At 45.2% G+C, this 17,811-nt stretch overlaps 1 protein-coding gene across 1 annotated transcript in view; it reads right to left on the bottom strand.

The window, feature by feature from the left end:
- Positions 1 to 9,264: 9,264 nt before the first annotated feature.
- LOC121449914 (carcinoembryonic antigen-related cell adhesion molecule 3-like) overlaps positions 9,265 to 17,811 on the bottom strand; it is a 40,968-nt gene continuing 32,421 nt past the window's right edge. Inside the window, 5 exon segments of the mRNA XM_041654575.1 lie at positions 9,265 to 9,548; positions 10,598 to 10,691; positions 12,249 to 12,517; positions 15,413 to 15,772; positions 17,151 to 17,241. Coding sequence (XP_041510509.1) covers positions 9,265 to 9,548; positions 10,598 to 10,691; positions 12,249 to 12,517; positions 15,413 to 15,772; positions 17,151 to 17,241 — 1,098 coding nt within the window.

Below are 17,811 nucleotides of genomic sequence, written 5' to 3'. Positions count from 1 at the left end.
CTCCCCACTTCGCCCCCACTGCCCTCTTTTGGCGCGTAGCATCGCCCAGCGCAGCCTATCTGGGCGCTGGGTCCGAGTACCCGGGGCTCCCGGGCGGGCAGCAGTTCCTTTGTTTCTGTGGCCTGCCTGCACCAAGCGGGGTAGGCGCTTTGTCTGCGGGCTGCCCAACCAGCACGGAGGCCTGATCTTTCGGCGCCAGGAGACCCAGCATTGGGGTGAGTTTCTGGCCCACGGCGCCAGCCTGGGACGGGGAGCTCGGGGGTCTCTTGGCCCCCTGTCCTGCTTGGGCTCTCTGCTGCCTCTTTCTTCCTGGCCCACCCAGCTTCCGTCCAGACCCCTCCCCACTTCGCCCCCACTGCCCTCTTTTGGCGCGTGGCATTGCCCAGCGCAGCCTATCTGGGCGCTGGGTCCGAGTACCCGGGGCTCCCGGGCGGGCAGCAGTTCCTTTGTTTCTGTGGCCTGCCTGCACCAAGCGGGGTAGGCGCTTTGTCTGCGGGCTGCCCAACCAGCACGGAGGCCTGATATTTCGGCGCCAGGAGACCCAGCATTGGGGTGAGTTTCTGGCCCACGGCGCCAGCCTGGGACGGGGAGCTCGGGGGTTTCTTGGCCCCCTGTCCTGCTTGGGCTCTCTGCAGGGCCTCTACTCCCCGGGTGCTGCCTCTTTCTTCCTGGCCCACCCAGCTTCCGTCCAGAGCCCTCCCCACTTCACCCCCACTACCCTCTTTTGGCGCGTGGCATCGCCCAGCGCAGCCTATCTGGGCGCTGGGTCCGAGTACCCGGGGCTCCCGGGCGGGCAGCAGTTCCTTTGTTTCTGTGGCCTGCCTGCACCAAGCGGGGTAGGCGCTTTGTCTGCGAGCTGCCCAACCAGCACGGAGGCCTGATCTTTCGGCGCCAGGAGACCCAGCATTGGGGTGAGTTTCTGGCCCACGGCGCCAGCCTGGGACGGGGAGCTCGGGGGTTTCTTGGCCCCCTGTCCTGCTTGGGCTCTCTGCAGGGCCTCTACTCCCCGGGTGCTGCCTCTTTCTTCCTGGCCCACCCAGCTTCCGTCCAGAGCCCTCCCCACTTCGCCCCCACTGCCCTCTTTTGGCGCGTGGCATCGCCCAGCCCAGCCTATCTGGGCGCTGAGTCCGAGTACCCGGGGCTCCCGGGGGGGCAGCAGTTCCTTTGTTTCTGTGGCCTGCCTGCACCAAGCGGGGTAGGCGCTTTGTCTGCGAGCTGCCCAACCAGCAAGGAGGCCTGATCTTTCGGCGCCAGGAGACGCAGCATTGGGAGAGCCAACATTGGGGAGAGACAGCGTTTGGTAGGCAAGGAGACCTAATCCGGTAAAAGAAGATCCATAGGGAGCATTTGGAAGAAGAGATGGGCCGACGTCAAGGCAAGAATTCGCCCAACAAGCTGAAAAGCAACATGAAGCTACCAGAAACAAGCGACCCCACAACGGGAGGACAAGAACCCCTTAATCAAGAGGAAGGAGAAAAGATTGACTTCATGAAAGTGATTGACACCCTTAAACAGCATGTAAAAAACGCCCTTATAGAAATGGATGAGAAATATAACAGAAAGTTTGAAGAATTGAATAAATCAGTGAATGATACCCTAGAAAACCAAGGAAAAACAATCAAACAGATAATGGAAACAGTTCAAGACCTGAAAACTGAAATGGAGGCAAAGAAGAAAACACAAACAGAGGGCCTTCTGGACATGGAAAATCTAGGTAAACGAATAGAGACTACAGAAACAAGCATAACCAGCAGAATACAAGAGATAGAAGAAAGACTCTCGGATTCTGAAGATACCATAGAGAAAATAAACACACTGATCAAAGAAAACAGCAAGTCCAACAAACTCTCATCACAAAACATTCAGGAAATATGGGACACAATAAAGAGACCAAACCTAAGAATAATAGGAGTAGAAGAAGGAGAAGAAGGGCAGCTCAATGGTCCAGAAAATCTATTTAATAAAATTATAGAAGAAAACTTTCCCAACCTAAGGAAAGATTTTCCTATGAAGGTGCAAGAAGCATACAGAACACCGAATAGGCTGGATCAAAAAAAAACATCCCCTCGCCATATAATTATCAAAACACAAAGCATACAGAATAAGGAAAGAATATTAAGAGCTGCAAAGGAAAAAGGCCAAATTACTTATAAAGGTAAACCTATCAGACTTACACCTGACTTCTCCATGGAAACCATGAAAGCCAGAAGGTCCTGGATAGATGTAATGCAGAAACTGAGAGACCATGGGTGCAAGCCCAGATTACTATACCCAGCCAAGCTTTCATTCACTATAAATGGAGAAAATAAAATTTTCCAGGATAAAAACAAATTTAAACAATACGCAGCCACAAATCCAGCCTTACAGAAAGTAATTGAAGGAAAATCACTAACCAAGGAGTCCAACAATGACCACAATAACTCAGACATCTAGAGACCCTTCACCAACACAAAACAAAGAAGGGAAACACACAAACTCTACGACTAAAAAAAAATGACCGGAGTTAACAACCACTGGTCATTAATATCACTTAATGTCAATGGACTCAACTCACCTATAAAAAGGCACAGGCTAAGAGATTGGATAAGAAAACAGGATCCAACATTCTGCTGTTTACAAGAAACACACCTCAACCACAAAGACAGGCACCTACTCAGAGTAAAGGGCTGGGAAAAGGCCTATCAAGCAAATGGATCTAAGAAACAGGCAGGTGTGGCCATACTAATCTCTAACAAAGTTGACTTTAAACTTAAATCAATCAGAAGAGATGGAGAGGGGCATTTTATACTCATAACAGGAACAGTTCATCAGGATGAAGTCTCAATCCTGAACATCTATGCCCCTAATATAAAAGCACCCACGTACATAAAAGAAACATTGCTAAAATTCAAGGCAGCCATCAAACCGCACACACTAATAGTAGGAGACTTCAACACTCCTCTCTCACCAATGGACAGGTCAATCAGAAAGGAACCTAACAGAGAAATAAGAGAATTAGTGGAGGTAATGAATCAAATGGACTTAACAGACATCTATAGAACATTCCATCCAAATAGGAAAGAATATACCTTCTTCTCTGCAGCTCATGGAACCTTCTCGAAAATCGACCACATAGTCGGTAACAAAGCAAACATCCACAGTTACAAAAAAATATTAGTAACCACCTGTGTCTTATCAGATCACCATGGATTAAAGTTAGAATTCAACAATAATGCTACCCCCAGAAAGCATACAAAGTCATGGAAACTGAACAGTCAACTATTGAACCATAGCTGGATTAAGGAAGAAATAAAGAAAGAAATTAAAGTCTTCCTGGAATTCAATGAAAATAAAGAAACAACATACTCAAACTTATGGGACACTATGAAAGCAGTCCTAAGAGGAAAGTTCATAGCACTAAGTGCCCACTTAAAGAAAACAGAGAAAGCACACATTGGAGACTTAACAGCCCACCTGAAAGCTCTAGAAAAAAAAGAAGCAGACTCACCTAGGAGGAGTAGAAGACTGGAAATAATCAAAATGAGGGCTGAAATCAACAAAATAGAAACACAGAAAATAATACAAAAAATCAATGAAACAAAAAGCTGGTTCCTGGAGAAAATCAACAAGATTGACAAACCACTATCCAAGCTAATCAAACGGCAGAGAGAGAATTTGCAAATTAATATGATCAGAAATGAAAAGGGGGACATAACCACAGACACAGAGGAAATTCAGAGAATCATTAGATCTTACTACAAAAGCCTATATGCCACAAAATTGGAAAATGTAAAGGAAATGGATACTTTTTTAGATAAATATCATATACCAAAGTTAAATCAGGACCTGGTGAACAATCTAAATAGACCTGTTAGTCGCGAAGAATTAGAAGAGGTTATCAAAAACCTCCCTACCAAAAAAAGCCCAGGACCAGATGGTTTCAATGCGGAATTCTACCAGATCTTCCAAGAAGATCTAATACCTATACTCCTTAATGTATTCCACAAGATAGAAACAGAAGGGTCATTACCAAACTCCTTTTATGAAGCCACAATTACTCTGATACCAAAACCACTCAAAGACTCAACCAGGAAAGAGAACTACAGGCCAATCTCACTCATGAATATCGACGCAAAAATCCTCAACAAAATACTGGCAAATCGAATCCAAGAACACATCCGAAAAATTATCCATTATGATCAAGTAGGCTTCATTCCTGAGATGCAGGGCTGGTTCAACATACGAAAATCTATCAATGTAATCCAGCATATAAATAAACTGAAAGAAAAAAACCATATGATCATTTCATTAGATGCTGAAAAAGCATTTGACAAAATTCAACATCCATTTATGTTAAAAGTCTTGGAGAGATTAGGGATACAAGGGTCATACCTAAATATAATAAAAGCTATATACAGCAAGCCGACAGCTAACATCAAATTAAACGGAGAGAAACTCAAAGCCATCCCACTTAACTCAGGAACACGACAAGGCTGTCCACTCTCCCCATACCTCTTCAATATAGTGCTTGAAGTTCTAGCAATAGCAATAAGACAACATAATGGAATCAAGGGGATTCGAATTGGAAAGGAAGAAGTTAAACTTTCGTTATTTGCAGATGATATGATAGTGTACATAAGCGACCCCAAAAACTCCACCAAAGAACTCCTACAGCTGATAAACAGCTTTAGTAATGTGGCAGGATACAAGATCAACTCCAAAAAATCAGTCGCCCTCTTATACACAAAGGATATGGAAGCAGAGAGGGAAATCAGAGAAGCTTCACCATTCACAATAGCCAAAAACAGCATAAAATATCTTGGGGTACATCTAACCAAGGAAGTGAAAGATCTATTTGACAAGAACTTTAAGGCATTGAAGAAAGAAATTGAAGAGGATACCAAAAAATGGATGGACCTCCCTTGCTCTTGGATTGGTAGGATCAACATAGTAAAAATGGCAATTCTACCAAAGGCTATTTATAGATTCAATGCAATCCCCATCAAGATCCCATCAAAATTCTTCACAGATCTGGAGAGGACAATAATCAACTTTATATGGAAAAACAAAAAACCCAGGATAGCCAAAACAATCCTATACAATAAAGGATCTTCTGGAGGCATTACCATCCCTGACTTCAAACTCTATTACAGAGCTACAGTAATGAAAACAGTGTGGTACTGGCATAAAAACAGAGAAGTCGACCAATGGAATCGTATAGAAGACCCGGATTTTATCCCACAAACCTATGAACACCTGATTTTCGATAAAGGAGCTAAAAGTATAAAATGGAAGAAAGAAAGCATCTTCAACAAATGGTGCTGGCACAACTGGATGTCATCTTGTAGAAGAATGAAAATAGACCCTTATCTATCACCGTGCACAAAACTCAAGTCCAAATGGATTAAAGACCTCAATATCAGCCCGAACACACTGAACCTGATAGAAGAGAAAGTGGGAAGTACCCTACAGGAGCTGGGCACAGGAGATCGCTTCCTATGTATAACCCCAGAAGCACAGACATTAAGGGCAACATTGAATAATTGGGACCTACTTAAACTGAGAAGCTTCTGTAAAGCAAAGGACATAGTCAATAAGACACAAAGGCAACCTACTGATTGGGAGAAGATCTTCACCAACCCCACAACAGACAAAGGTCTGATCTCCAAAATATATAAGGAACTCAAGAAACTAGACTTTAAAATGCTAATTAACCCAATTAAAAAATGGGGCACTGAACTGAACAGAGAATTCTCAGCAGAGGAAGTTCAAATGGCCAAAAGACACTTAAAGTCGTGCTCAACTTCCTTAGCAATCAGGGAAATGCAAATCAAAACAACTTTGAGATATCATCTTACACCTGTCAGAATGGCTAAAGTCAAAAACACCAAGGATAACCTTTGCTGGAGAGGCTGTGGAGGAACGGGTACCCTCATCCATTGCTGGTGGGAATGCCATCTTGTGCAACCACTGTGGAAGTCAGTGTTTCGGTTTCTCAGGAAATTCGGGATCAACTTACCCCTGGACCCAGCAATACCACTCCTGGGAATATACCCAAGAGATGCTCTATCATATGACAAAAGCATTTGTTCAACTATGTTCATAGCTGTATTATTTGTAATAGCCAGAACCTGGAAACAACCTAGATGCCCTTCAATGGAAGAATGGATGAAGAAAGTATGGAATATATACACGCTAGAGTACTACGCTGCGGTAAAAAACAATGACTTCTCGAATTTTGCAGGCAAATGGATGGAAATAGAAAACACTATCCTGAGTGAGGTGTCCCAGACCCAAAAAGATGAACATGGGATGTACTCGCTCATAATTGGTTTCTAGCCATAAATTAGCGCCACGGAGTCTACAATAGGTGAACCTAAAGAAGCTAAGTAAGAAGGTGAACCCAAGGAAAAACATATAGTTATCCTCTTGGCTAAGGGAAGTAGACCCAATTGCCGGGGAGAAAATTAGGATCTTGGGGGTGGGGTGGGATGGGGGTAAGGGGAGATGGGGAGAGAAAAGGTAGAAGGGAAGGAGGGGGGATTTGGGGAATCAGGAGAATTGGGATAAAGGAAAGGTGGATAGGGGAGCACGGAACCACAATTCTTAGTTAAGGGAACCACTTTAGGGTGAGCAAGAGATTTGACCCTAGAGGGGCTCCCAAGTGCCCAACATGAGGTTCCCAGTTAGTTCCTTGGGTAGCTGAGGATTGGGAACCTGAAATGACCCTATCCGAGAGCAATACTGACGAATATCTTGCATATCATCATAGAACCTTCATCTGGTGATGGATGGAGACAGAGACAGACCCACACTGGAGCACTGGACTGAGCTCCCAAGGTCCCAATGAGGAGCAGAAGGAGGGAGAACATGAGCAAAGAAGTCGGGACCACGAGGCGTGCACCCACCCACTGAGACAGTGGAGCTGATCTACTGGGAGCTCACCAAGGCCAGCTGGACTGTGACCGAAAAAGCATGGGATAAAACCGGACTCTCTGAACATGGCGAACAATGAGGGCTGATGAGACGCCAAGGACAATGGCACGGGGTTTTGATCCTACTTAATGTGCTGGCTTTGTGGAAGCCTAGCCAGTTTGGATGTTCACCTTCCTAGATATGGACGGAGGGGGGAGGACCTAGGACTTACCACAGGGCAGGGAACCTGGACTGCTCTGTGGACTGGAGAGGGAGGGGGAGAGGAGTGGGGGGAGGGGTAGAAGGGTGGGAGGAGGGGGAGAAGGGTGGGAGGAGGGGGAGGGAAATGGGAGGCTGGGAGGAGGTGGAAACTTGTTTTTTGTTTATGTTTTTTTTTTCTTCTTTTCTTAATAAAAAAAAATTATTTAAAAAAAAAAAAAAAAAAAAAAAAAAAAAAAAAGAAATTTCTTCCATTAATGTTCTCTGAGGGTAAATCTCTACATCATTAACTTAGTTATTGATTGATGTGTGAGGGCACAACCCGCTATGGGTGATGTCATTCCTAGGCAGGTTATCCTGGGCTATCCAAGGAAAAGGTAACTAAGTAAATGATGGTGCGCAAGTCAGGAAGCATCTTTCCTGCATCATCTCTGCCTTTGTTCCCATGAATTAGAATAGTAATACAAATACATAATAGCAGTAAAGAAAAATCAATGAATCAAAAGATCATTTTCAAAGTTATTAATAAAATTGACAAACTTTTATTTAACTCTGTTTTCTAAAGAATAACATTACTGATGGGTGGGGGTCACACACCTTTAATCCCAGCATTTTGGAAGCAGAGGGAGGCAGATCTCTGAGTTCCAGGCAAGCCAGTCTACCGAACTAGTTCCAGGACAGCCAGAACTACAAAGAGAAACGTGGTTTCAAAAAACAAAACAAACAAACAAAAAGATTAACATTACTAATTCTAGAAGGGAAATTTGAGACCTTATTATTCATTCTTCAGAATATTAAGAACTCCATGAATATTCAATAGCTATATACAAACTATTGAGTTAAATGAAGCAGACAAATTCCAAAGAGCCCAGAACCGACTGAGATGCAAGCATGAAGAGACACAAAACTGATTCCATACCTGATTCATACCTGAATCAATAAAAAAAAAAACATTTGAAAACATGAGCAGTTTTTAATGCTGAAAAGGCCAAACTAGGGGTAGAGGATAGGCCAGTGCCGTAGGGGCACATGTGAAAAATCACTGCCAACTGTGTAGTTAGTGCAGACACTGAGGGATTCCCCTCTAAGACCAGGATCAATTATGGCCACTTCAGTATTCCCTTAGGAGTCCTAGACAGAACAATAAGGGAAGACAAAGAAATGAAATATGGCAATCAATTGGCTGAAAATATGTCTGCAGATAACATGAACTTATCTGTAGAAAATTCTAAAAGTTCTACAGAAATTTCTGAAACTGGTGAGAAAACACACCCACATGAACTGTATGTACTTCTCTGAATTAAAAGTGACCACAAACAATCGGGTATCTTGAATTGTCACATGCACAGAGACAGAAATAGATGGAGTCACACAGGACTTAGGCGGCGTGGTGGGTTTGGGAAAGCTTTCGATATGGACAATGGTGATGATCACACGACAATATGAATGTGCTTAATACCACTATACTATGTGCTTCACAATAGCTAAAGGGACTAATTATATACAGTCATAAAATATTACATATGTGTATATTACTAGGGTAAAGAATCATGCACAAGGTCATTGCATTGTAAATGCCACTCTCAGAACAAAACAGTTCAGTGTTTCTTTACATAAAGGATTTTGCATCCGTGCATCAAACTGTGGATCAAAACTACTTAGGAACCAGTTACGTCCACAGAGAAACATGAGCAGTCCCTTCTCCTCTCACTCTTCCTCACATCGAACGGATCACTGTTATCTAGGCAGCACTGGTGCTACTTCGAAGTATTGGAGCATATGAGAGAATAACCTGTGTGCGAACACTGCACCATTTAACAGGAGACTCAGAGCATCCAGAATTTGAGGCAGTTTCTGAACTTAACTCCCACTGATTCTGAAGGTTAGATATATGTTTGATTCACAACCTAAGATCTTAACCCCTTTGCAGTATTGATTGCCATATTGATGTCTTTATTTTTTGGAGACTGAGTCTCACTTTGAATCCTGGCCTGTCCTTGTGTATACGTTTATCCCAGGGTTTCAGGCATGAGTCACCATGCTGGCTGTACCTGAATGGTAAGTGACAATTTTTACCACATAACTTTTCTCCATTTTGTACACCACTGATGAAGAAATGTCCCCCATTCTGCTGTAGGATGAGAGGAGAGGTCACTTATTCGTCACCGTCAGCCTAACTGGAAGACTGATCTCCGAACTGAATGAGTTGGACACCTCACACTTATAGTATCCGGCATCTTCCCTTCTGACGGGATCTATGCTGAGTCCACACTTTGTTGGGGACAGAGTCATCCTCTCTGTGAGCTGCAGACTCTGGTTATTGAAGAGCCAACGGATGGAGATTCTAGTGTCAGTTGAGAGGCAGCTGAAAACCACAGAACTCTGTGCTGTGACAGTGCTGTCACTTACTTGCAGAAAAGGCTCTGTCACAGGTTCTGCAAAGAAACAGATGAGTGGACAAAATGAAAAAAAAAAAACAGTAGTCCTTCAGAAAGCTCAGCCAGCCCCTCCATAGTTCACAATTACTAAAGCCTCCAGGGTAGTTAAGTGAGAACTGTGACTATAGTCATATCTTGTACTATGCCAGCCATGGCCTGCGTGACCCTGATTCAGACACTGAGCTTGCTCTGCCTCAGTATCCCTATAATAGGATAAGAGTTAAAATGATCGTTGCCATGTCTACGAGTGAAGGTTAGATATGAGCAATGGATATAAACCTGACCTTGGGATAGGGGAGCTATCAGCATCTTTTATTCTTTGTCTGTAGTAGAAAATTCCCTAGGCTGGACCCCTGAGGACAAGGAGCTGCCAGGAGAATTGTTTCTTCTGTTGTTTCCCCCACCCCACTGCCATTTGGGGACCCTGACCTTCCTGTGACATCTCCTAAACCCTTCAGAACAGTTTGTTTATGTCCCAGCACCTGCCACTGAGATTCAGAAGGAGATGCCAGGTAACCTACCAATCAGCAGGTGTCATTGCAGTGCACAGTTGGTTCCACTCTATAGGACTTAGACAGTCAGTAAAACCTTTTCCCCTAACAGCCCTAACAGAAAGTCAAAACCAAGAAGTGTCAAAAAGCTTCCCAGTGTCGTCTAGAGTCCAGTCGGGGACAGAAATTTGCAGCCATGGCTTCCTAGTGCTCTCTGTGAGGATCCCACCGCCTCCTAAACCAGGGCCTGCCTGACTCCCAGAGTCCTGCTGGGGAAGTGTGCATAGTGAGAGCTCCACGTGTCTGTGCTTCAGCTGACATCCTAGGACTGAGTTTACCCAGTACAGGTCCTCTGCTTTGTCAGTAAATACAGGGGAGTGGTTCTGATCTACTGCAATTTGTCTATCCTGTGTGTGTCCTGAAGTAAGGACCCAAACCCCAGTGTGAAGACACAATGCAGTTGAGGAGAGAGCAGACACATCCCAGTCCAACAGTTCAGTATATTAAGTAGGATAAGATACACCCAGAAGCTGGAAGCCATAGAGAATTACTTACTGTTCACATGAAGATGCACATATATGGTTCCAACTCGTAAAGCTCTGTTTAAGGTAAGTATCGTATACAGTCCTGCATCTTTCTCAGTGATGCGCTGGAGCAGCAGAGATCCATTGGTGTGAAGCATCTCTCTTCTGCTGGAGACAGGCCCCCAGGTGATGGAATTCATAGCTCTGTCATAGATCACAATTCTAAAGGGCTGATGGGTATACAGTCCTTTGTACCAGGCAAAGCCTAGTAGATCTTCTGGCAGATTATGAAGAAGGAGAACAATGCTTTGCCCTTTAACAACATGCTGTGACCCTGTTTCTAAGGTGAGTTGGACAGAGCTGAGATTGTTGCAGCAAGTAGAAACGGAGGCTGGAAATAAGAAGAGAAGAAGGCATTCCATGTGCATGGTGGAAAGAAAACTACCTCTGTCCTGAGCAGATGGACTCACCACTCAGCCTAGAGATGTAGGTGTAGGCATGTATATCCCGCTTTGGGGAGAGTGGGGGTTCAGCAACACGACCTCCATTCACTTAGTACCCTGAAAGTATAGTTTTCTTTGTTTGGAACTCTCTCCTCAAGTGTCTACACAACTGCCCCTCCCTGCCCTCAGTCAGACTGCTCACACTCATGTACACTGAGTTTTGAGATGATGCCTCCCCTGACCTTTTCTCTACAAAACCTGGATCTTCACTTTCTTTTTTCCCTATTTTCTTTATGGCTGCATTCAACCTCTTACGTCACATTCTGTATGTCCTTGCTGCTCTGTCCTCCAGCCCCTGGGACTAGCGCTGAGTGAAGACAAGAGCACTATGGTCTTCTTTGCAGGCACAGGCATTGGGAAAGGCTCAGAAACTAGGTTGTCTAGCTTTTTGTCAATTTGACACTAGCAAGAGTCAGTTTCACATAGGAATCATCAAATAATGCCACAAAAAGACTGACCTGTTGGGAAACCTGTAGGACATTTTTTAATTGGTGGTGGAGATGGAAAGGTCCAACCCAATAAGAATATGTCCAGCCCTGGGCTAGAGGTTCTAGGAGCTATAATTAGAAGGCTGAGCAAGCCATGAAGAGTGAGCCAGTAAGCAGTACTCCTCTGTTCTCTCTCAGTCGATATCTGGGTTTTTATTTATGAGGCTCTCACATTCAGAGCTAATAAATGCCACAGTTCCACATGCATGGCCAAAAATATTGTTCCCTGTCAAAAGTGAGATACCAAACCGGGCAAACGCTTTCCAGGGTCACATGTAGTTGAGTAGCAGACGACTCGTATTCACCTCTCTGTGAGGTTGCCATGGTTTCCTCATATGCATGGCTAAGCCTCAGGAGACTGAGCTGACTGTGGCATCTTAAGCTGAGTTTCTTTCCATCAAGGACTTCCTTGATACAAAGGGAAGCATGAGATGGAGTCTGATACATGGTTGTCTGTCTCCACCATGTTTTTCCTGCACTAAATGTTCAAACCCCAACATGGGGACACAGTGCAGAGGGGAGGCAGGAACAGGCTAAGCACAGCAGTCCTGTGTGTCTTAAGTCTCATCCAGCACAGAATGATCACAGAGAATCACTTACCATTCACCTGTAGATACTCATGTATTAATTCTAGTTTCATATCTCTAGTCACAGTTTTTAGGGTGTAGAATCCAATATCATCCAGGGTGACATTGTGGAGCAGCAGAGATCCATTGCTGTACACTGTCTCTCTACCACTGTGTGCAGGGCCAGGGAAACTTGAATTCTTGTCTATGGTGTGTCTGGCAATCTCGTAGGTGGTGAATGGAATCACACCTTTGTACCAGAAAAAGTATTTAAGGTCCTCTGGGAGATCTTGAGCAAGTAGAAGAACATTTGCCCCTTCTGTAACGTTGGGTGGCACTATTTCAATAGTGGGTTGGTCAGAAGTGGTACGGCCCCCACAGGTTGAAATGGAGACTAGAAGGGAAGAGAAATATCCATCACTATTTGAACCTTTGTATTTAAGTAAAATGAGGCCCTTTGTCCTGAGCAGGTGTGTCCATAGTTCAGCCCAGGCTTGTGGGTGAGCATCTCCCTGTCCTACTGGGTGGAGGTCTGCACATAGCCTCTATTCACTCCAAGTTCCCTCATGTGTCATGTCCTCTGTATGGTACTCTCTCCTCAGTTATCAACATGGCCCAGGCTTGCTGCCCTCGTATCCCTGCTCACATCAGTGTAGGTGGGGGTTGGAATCTGATGCCTCCCTGACCTCTTCCCTACACACCCTGCATCTTAACTCACTGACTCTTTTTGTTGCTGTTTGCTCCTCTTGTGGTTTCGGTCAACACCTGACTTCTCCTTCGAGCTTTCTTTATCTGCTCTCTCTTCTAGTCAATGAGAAGTGAAGAACTGTGAGAGACAGGATTTGTCTTACCTTTTTTAAAGTAAATCTGCCTAGAAAAAAAAAACTAGATACCTGTGGAGAATGAATGAATGAATGAATGAATGCTATCCCAAAAGCCTGTATGCTTATGAATTTATTTAAGAAATTCATAGGTGTGGAAATACAGTGATGCATGCTTCCATATGCCCTGATTTTTTCCCTTTTACTTATTATATTTGTGTGTCAGTTTGTGTGCAAGGTCACATCTCAGGATGTAGAGGTGGATGCAAGGCACACTACCTACATGGAGGTCAAGCAGCAACTTGTGATCCTTGGTTCACAGGTCATCAGACAATGAGACAAATGCCTATATCCCCTGAGCCATGTCACTTATCAACACCAGTTTGGTTTTTTATTTAGGAAGTCATAACTGTCAACACCAATCCTCAGATTATTTTGGTCATAGTGATTAAGTTTGGGTACAAACAATCTCGCCTTCACTTCCCCTTATTTTTTCTTGTTCACCAAGAGCTTCCTGTTGCTGAGACTCTGGACTTCCCTGTGACTTCTTCCCTACAAATCCCAAGACTCCTTTCAGGTCCTTGTCCCACTTAGGAGACTCCAGACAGTAGACTTGTCAAATTGTGGTCTCCTCACCTGTGAGCAGGAGTCTCTGAGAGTCAGTGACCCCTTGCAGAGAGGACAGAGGATGTCTCCCTAGTCTCTGTGGCCTGATCTGTCATCCTTCTGTGGCAAGTCTGCTCCCAAGCTCTACTCTCCTTCCCTCATGTGAACTGAGCCTCCTCCCAGAATGGAGCATCTCCCAGAGTTCCATAGGCTGTTGGGTTCTCTATTCAAAACACTGCTCTGCCCCCTTACTCTCTGTACTAACCCATATTTTTTTTTAATTTTCTCTCTTTATGTTTCAGTCCTCCACACCACACAGTGATCAAAAGGGCTGATGAGCATCCCTGTTCCCTGAGAGTACAGCAGCTCACCCTAGGGCTGCCCTCTGTTGTGTCCTGGCCTTTGTTATCAGCATGAAAAATGGAGTCTCTGCACTCTCTGAGTGACACAGAAACACAGCTGGGCACCCAGTCAGCCCTATGTCCTCAATACTCTAGAAACATGGAACTTGCTCTCAGTGAGGTGTCAGAAATGTTTGCGAGAGCTTCAAAAGGACCAGCTGAGTGATGTGCAGGGAGGGGACAGATCCATTCTCACTGCAGTCACCAGCCAGGGATCTGACCTGGGACAAAGACCAAGAACCAGGTGTGTCAGCAGTCTCCCACCCTAAGTGTGTGGGAAGAGGTGGCCTGAGTCACTCTAAAGAGGGCTCTGGGCTCCATCACCTCATGGGCAATTTCATGACGATGCTCACACTTCCTCTTTATGCTGAGCTGTGTGATGGGTCTGCCCATGTACTCCCTGGCATTTATAAATGCCTTGGACCTCTCTCTAGGTGATTCCCCTTGGCTAGGCTATATTTCCCAAAGGAAATACATCAAAGAGGGGAATGTACATTATCTCCTGGGAGTGTAGCAGATTCAGGAATCAGCCAGTAGTTTGGAAAAGGCTGTTTCAGTGACTTTGAGGCATGTAGGGACATGGGTGGGAACCAGATAACAAGATAAGTTCTTGGTTCAGGTAAATACTTTTGAGTGTTGACTGTGTGTTCTGAAGCTCTCCCTGGTGATCACTGGGGAAGCCACAGCTCACAGCTGGGGAGCTGTGCATTGCAGCAGAGCCTGTAGCCATTTGCCTGCAGGAGAGAATTCTCTGAACTCGACCAGAGAGAACAATAGCTTGCCAGGATGACCTGTGTCCTCAGTCCCTCTCCTTAGTGACCCTGACCTTCCTGTGAAGTCTCATAAGCCCATCAGGAGAGTTCATTAATGACCTGGGCACCTGTCCAGCTGTGCTCTCCATGCTGAGTCTCTGGAGGAGATGTCCGGGGGACCTAGTCTAACTATGGCTCTCATGACAGTGCACTGGCTGGTTCCAGACAGCACAAGACTTTGAGTACTAGAAAGCACTGTTCCCGACCATAAGGAAGTCAAAATCCAACCTTTCTAAAATGCTTCTCATGGATACCTGGAGTTGAGTCTGGAACAGGGCTCTGGAGCTAGAGTATCCTGATGCTCACATCTCTCTGTAGATCCCATGTTTTCCTCAGCCAGGCCCAAGATTGATTCCCTCAAGATCTTTCTCGGGGACACCTTCCAGTGAGAACCCCAAGAGTCTAGACAAAGGCTGAGATCCCAGACTGAGTTACACAGCATGCATCCACCATCTGCAAGGTGAGGTTAAATGAAGGGCTCTGATCTACTACAGTTATTTTCCACCATGTATGTCCTGCACTAAATTCTCAAACCCTGACATGGGGATGCAATGCAGAGGGGAGGTAGGCACAGGCCAGACCTGATGATTCTGTGTGTCCAGTGGAATGAACTCCACACGGCACCCAGAGTTCACAAAGGACCACTTACTCTGCACATGGAGGAACACGGATGTTGTTGATACAATTTCTTTTTGTCTATTTAAGACTCGTAGGGTGTAGAATCCTGTGTCCTTGAGGATGACACGCTGGAGCAGCAGTGATCCGTCACTGTACATTATCTGTCTACCACTGTACGCAGGCCCCGTTGCATTTAAACCCATTCTTACAGCATAGACTGCAATTCCGCGTTTCATGTGTGTCACCCCTCTGTACCAAGCAAAGGCTAGAAAGTCCTCTGGCAGATTGTGGACCTCTAGACGGACATTTTCTCCTTGGAACACGTTGGGTGGCACTAATTCAATGGTGACTTGGGCAGTGATGGGTAGATACCAGTAAGTTAAAAGGGAAGCTAGAAGGGAAGAGAGAAAAAGCATCAATACTGAGCAGATGTGATCGTGATTCAGCTTAAGTGTGTGGGTAGGGCTGTGACCACGCTTCTTGATGGAGGTGAGCAACATGGTCTCCATTCCCTCAGCCTCTGACGGTGTCTTTTTCTCTCTAGGGAACCATCTTCTCACTCATATGTCTGCACCCCACCCACAGTGTCCCCATATCTCTCCTCACATAAAGAGTATTTGGTGTGAAGGAGTCACTGCAACTTCCTCCCCCTCTAGAGGGTCCTCACTTTCTGATTTTTCTCTGTTCCCTTTGTGTTATCAGTCAACCCCTGACATTGGTTTCTAGATACACTGACTTCCAGTCCACTAGAACCAGGGCTTTGTGAGGACAAGGATTATTAGTGTGACCTTCTGGAAGATTCAGTTCCTGATGGAGAGAGGAAAAACAGAAAGAATGAAGGAATAAAGAAAGGAAAGTGCCTCTGTGGATTTATCTACATAGACCCCGGGTTTGGAGCAAATGATAATAATTATACTCAAGTAAGATTTAATTTTTTAAATGTGGGGGGAGGTTTTGAGACAGGATTTCTCTGTGTCATGGCTGTCCTGGAACTCACTTTGTAGACGAGGTTAGCCTTAAACTCACATAGGTCTTCCTGCCCCCTAAGGCGTGCACCACCACATCCCAGCAAGATTTAATTTTTTTAGCCTGGTGGTGGTGGCTCACGCCTTTAATCCCAGCACTTGGGAGGCAGAGGCAGGTGGATCTCTGTGAGTTAGAGGCCAGCCTGGTCTACAGAGCTAGTTCCAGGACAGGCTCCAAAATTACAAAGAAACCTTGTCTTGAAAAACAAAACAAAAAAGATTTAATTGTTTTTACTTATATACTATATGTTTATTTATTTACCATATGTGTGTATTTCTGAAGGCACATGTTTCAGTGTGCACATGTGCAGGGCTGTGCCACAGCACACATGTGGAGGGCATTAAAGAGCCTGAAAAAGTTTGTTCTCTTCATCTACCCTGTGGGAACTGAGGACTGGATTCAGGTTGTCATGTCTCCACACACTGAGCCATCTCACTGGCCCATCCCTGTTTGATTTCTATTTGGAGGGTCACCCTGTCATTGTTGGGGACATCAGACTTCGGAACATTGCAGACAATGTAAGTGAATGTGAATATGGAGTGTTGGAGGCTTGTCTCTTGCCATCATCACTTCCCATCCTCTCAGAGCTTCGGGCTGCTGAGCCTCTGTCTCTTACTGTACCTTCTGCCCCATGGCTGCAAACAGAAACCCCAAGTCTCCTCTCAGCATCCTGTCCCCCTTAGGAGACTCCAAGCAGCTATTGAGTTTCCTTCAACCCACAGTCAGAGAGTGGGTCCACTTACCTGTGAGCAGGAGCCCCTGCCAAGGAGTGTAGCCCTTGCGGAGGATCATAGAGGACACCTCCATCTCTCTTCCCACTGTGCAGTCCTCCTTCTGAGGAGAAAAGTTTCAGCTTCAGCAAAGCCCTCGGTCTCTGCTGTCCTTCCTCCCTCTGAGCTGAGTGTCTTCCCAGACAGGAGCACTTCAGAGAATCCAGTGGGCTGTGGGTGGTGGTATTTATATGCAAGGCACTCCCAGTGCTTCTGGCATCCATCTCAACTTCCCTTTATGTTTCTCCTCCAAGCAACACAGGAACAACTAGACTGATAAGCATCCCCATGCCCTCAGAGAACAACAGCTCATCCCAGGGTCACAGTGTAGCTCTGAAAGAAGTCAAGGCAGCAAATGTGTTGCTTGATGGTTCATTTGCTGGCTCTATCTTACACTTAGCAAGGTGTCTATACAATCAAAGGCCATCTGCCTAGGGATGGTGCTGCCTACAGTGACCTGGGCCCTCCTGCATCAATTAAGACAAACGCTCATAGATATGCCCACAGACAAACTTGATAAAGACAGTTACGCAGTTAAGATTCTTTTTCCCCCAAGTGACTTTGAGATGTGTCAAGCTGAGAGTCAATGCTAACTAGAACATTGTTTCGAACTACTAAGTCCTCCTCCTCCACA

This window comes from Microtus oregoni, unplaced genomic scaffold (genome assembly GCF_018167655.1).
Source record: "Microtus oregoni isolate MIOR12 unplaced genomic scaffold, Mior012 000006F_ref0000085, whole genome shotgun sequence".
NCBI classification, from domain to species: domain Eukaryota; kingdom Metazoa; phylum Chordata; class Mammalia; order Rodentia; family Cricetidae; genus Microtus; species Microtus oregoni.
Note: the sequence above shows the minus strand (reverse complement) of the source record. Positions and strands in the feature narration are given on the sequence as shown.